General features: G+C 29.9%; 1 protein-coding gene across 1 annotated transcript; it reads right to left on the bottom strand.

Annotated features, from left to right (window-relative positions):
- Positions 1-295: 295 nt before the first annotated feature.
- Positions 296-685, bottom strand: LOC133814224 (uncharacterized). Its single transcript, XM_062247216.1, has one exon. The coding sequence runs from the start codon at positions 683-685 to the stop codon at positions 296-298; it is 390 nt and encodes a 129-aa protein (XP_062103200.1).
- Between the last annotated feature and the right edge of the window lie 2,579 nt (positions 686-3,264).

Genomic DNA, 3,264 nt, shown 5'->3' with positions numbered 1-3,264 from the left:
ATTGAACATATTAAGGAATAAGGCTCCTAACTTCTTCACCTTAACCTTAGTCTCTAGAAGTCCAACCAAACCAATCTCCTTATTCAAAATAAGCTTCTTAACTTCACATTGCTTCTGAGTTTGGTTTAGACCTCTCACATTCCATGCTAAAATTTTATCCATTCACCAAAGGAGGATCTCCCCCTCCTATGGTGTTAACAAATTCTCTATCCTCCTTAACATCCTCCTGGTCTGTCTCTCCCAAAACATGAAAAGAATTACTAATTTCTTCGGTTTGAGATTCCTTAGTTCCATCTTACCCAAAAGACTTCCTTCCTTTAGCTTTAACTACACAAAAACCTTCTGCATCAACACCACCCGAGTTATTGTCTTTTCTTGAATTCTTAGGTAACCAAACCTTTGAATCCAATTTCTTCTTACACATACTTGTTTCATGGCCCACTCCTTTACATTGTAAGCAAATAGTCGGTTTCCATTCATAATTCACTATCACATCCATATGTCTATTTTGCTCATTTATAAAACTGATAATACTAGGAAAAGATTGAGAGATGGAAACTTCAATCATTACCCTAGCAAAGTTCAATTTATCCTTCTGTTTTGTAATCGAGTCCACTTTCAGAGGCTTCCCAAGTTGAGAGACAATCTTGAATAATGTCTTCTCCCCCCAATACTTCAATTCCATATTAGCTAGCTAAATCCAAACATGAACCCTCTTTATATCTTCCTTTCGAAAATCTTCATGAACAGTCCAAGGTTTCATGATTAATGGTTTCTTGTCAAAAAACATAATGCCATTATTGAGCACACTATCCCTCTGTTCAATTGAGTTGAATCTCACAATGTACACTCCATGGCCAATAACAGCAACTTTATCTATCCCTATGTTCTTCCAAACACGCCTACAAAATCCTTCCAGAACCGGCAACAGGGGATTAGCCCCTAAAACATAGCAAACTACTGAAGAATTCCAATAGTTCACCTCTTCTTCAATGTCCTCTAGGTCAATTTTCACAAGCTCATCCAATTGTTTCTTCTCTGTAACACTATCATAATCCGTACTCAAATCCTAAATTGATTTAGGGTCAGTGACAGAATTGGACTTACCTCCATGATTAGGATTCTTCAATTCCAACAAATGGGAGAATTGGACCCTAATTTGAGATCTCTTTTGAATTTCAGAAAGGGATGCATCCTCCACCCTTTTCTCGATCACTTCCTCCACACCCTTCGCTCCATCAATGATTTCTTCATCATTAGAAAACTGAATCGGCTCCACTCCAAGAATCTCTACCATCGATTTTGTCTACCGTGGAACCTCCGACGGAGAAGGGCCACGTTTTGGTCTACCTCTCTTCTTGATTCTTGATCCTCCTGCCATGGCACCAGCACTAAGCCAAGAGAGAAAAAAGACTCGCTATAATTAAAACTTTGCAAGTTCATTTAAAAATAATCAAATTTGAAATTATTTTACTATAAAAAATAAAATTAATACCAAAAAATATATTTAATTGTCCAATTAATTTTGATTTTCTTATATTTTAATTATTATGCATGATTTAAGTATAGTGGTGATAATAAAATTTGCATTTAATAATGATTTTTCTTTTTAAAAAACCGAAAAATCATGTTGTTCATTATTATTTCAATACATATTGATGATAAAAACAAATCTTTCTACTCCCCATATTTATCCTACTTTCCCAAAAAAAATATAAATGTATATTTTAAAAATAAAGTTTAAAATAATAATAATAATTATAATTAAATGCAAAATCTAGGTTTTATGTACATGCATGAAGGTTTAGAGTTGAAAAAAAAATTTAAATATATAATAATAATTATTAATGGCTGAATATTTTTTTTCTAATTATATAATATATAAATCAATGAAGTTGAAGAGTTGCAATTGTTAATAAATTAATATTATTTTTTTTAATTATTTAAGAACACACTTTATATATTATACACTTCTTCTTCAAACACAACCAACTTTACTCTCCTTTCACATATTTCTTTGTCTTTCAACATTCCTCATGGATAACATGATTCAAGATCTCATCTCTCTTGCTGAAGGCATGATAAAAAAATTGAAATTCATTTTGTCAATAGCAGAGATCTTGCCTTCATCAGAATATACTAAGTTCGAAGATGGAACAAATTTTCCCTACAAATTTGCCACAATATCTCAAAAAATGAGGACGGGATTTGAACAAGATGTATATTGAAAACTTGAAGGAAGAAATTGAAGAGTGGAACAAAGAACTTGTCAAAATGAAGAAGACTCGTGAAAGAATCAAGAAGAGGATTATGGAAGATGAAGAAGGAGAATCTTCAAATAAAAAGATAAAGGGAAATGAAGAGTAGATTTTAAGTTAGAGAATATTAATTATTTGTATTTTGTTTTTATTTTATGCTTAATTTTTAATATGAACAAATATTTTAAGTTTCTCAGTAAAAAGTTTAAAATTTATTGTGTTTCTTATCGTTATTTAACATCTTACAAAATTATATTTAATATAGTGAAATTAAAAAAAATAATTTAATTTTAAAAAAATGATTATTGTCATTTAATAATAAAAATGTTTATTTTACCCAATAAATAATTAAGGAATATGATTTGATATTCAATTAATATATGACCATTAAAAAGATACCTAATCGGTTTCCAAAAGTAGTCTTTTTTTCATACACCATTTCAAGAAAATAGGAACAATTTAAAAAAAAAAAAAAAAACACAGGTGGCCGAATAATACCCTATATTTTTTAAAATGGGAATAACCACCTCAAATTTAATAGATGTAATTATTCGTATCATAAATGCACACTAAATGAAAAGTGGAAACATGCATGTATTTGAAAAGTTGCAATTACTCATTAAATATATCATTTTCATAAACAAACAATTAAAAAATCTTTTTTCATAACCCTACACAACATCTTCTTAGGCTATATATATTCTAAAATAGATTAAATAGTTTTCATAAAAATATATATCTCTTCATCAGTTTCTCTAGAAAATTCATATATCTCTTCTACACATTTTTTCATTATTATGGAAGACTTTATAACTTTCCATGTACCTATTCTTTCAATGATTGAACTATTGGAACGCCAATTATCCATTGTCAAAACATTTGCCAAAGAAGAGACTTCTCAAAGAGAAAGCGAATCGGAGTCTGAAATTGTCCTTTTTGTTAAGAAGCAACAACAAAGAAGAAAATGTTTGACTTCTCTTATGGTTGAAAATTTGGAATATGAAAT

This window comes from Humulus lupulus, chromosome 2, assembly GCF_963169125.1.
Source record: "Humulus lupulus chromosome 2, drHumLupu1.1, whole genome shotgun sequence".
Taxonomy (NCBI): domain Eukaryota; kingdom Viridiplantae; phylum Streptophyta; class Magnoliopsida; order Rosales; family Cannabaceae; genus Humulus; species Humulus lupulus.
This window is presented reverse-complemented; position numbering and strand designations above follow the sequence as displayed.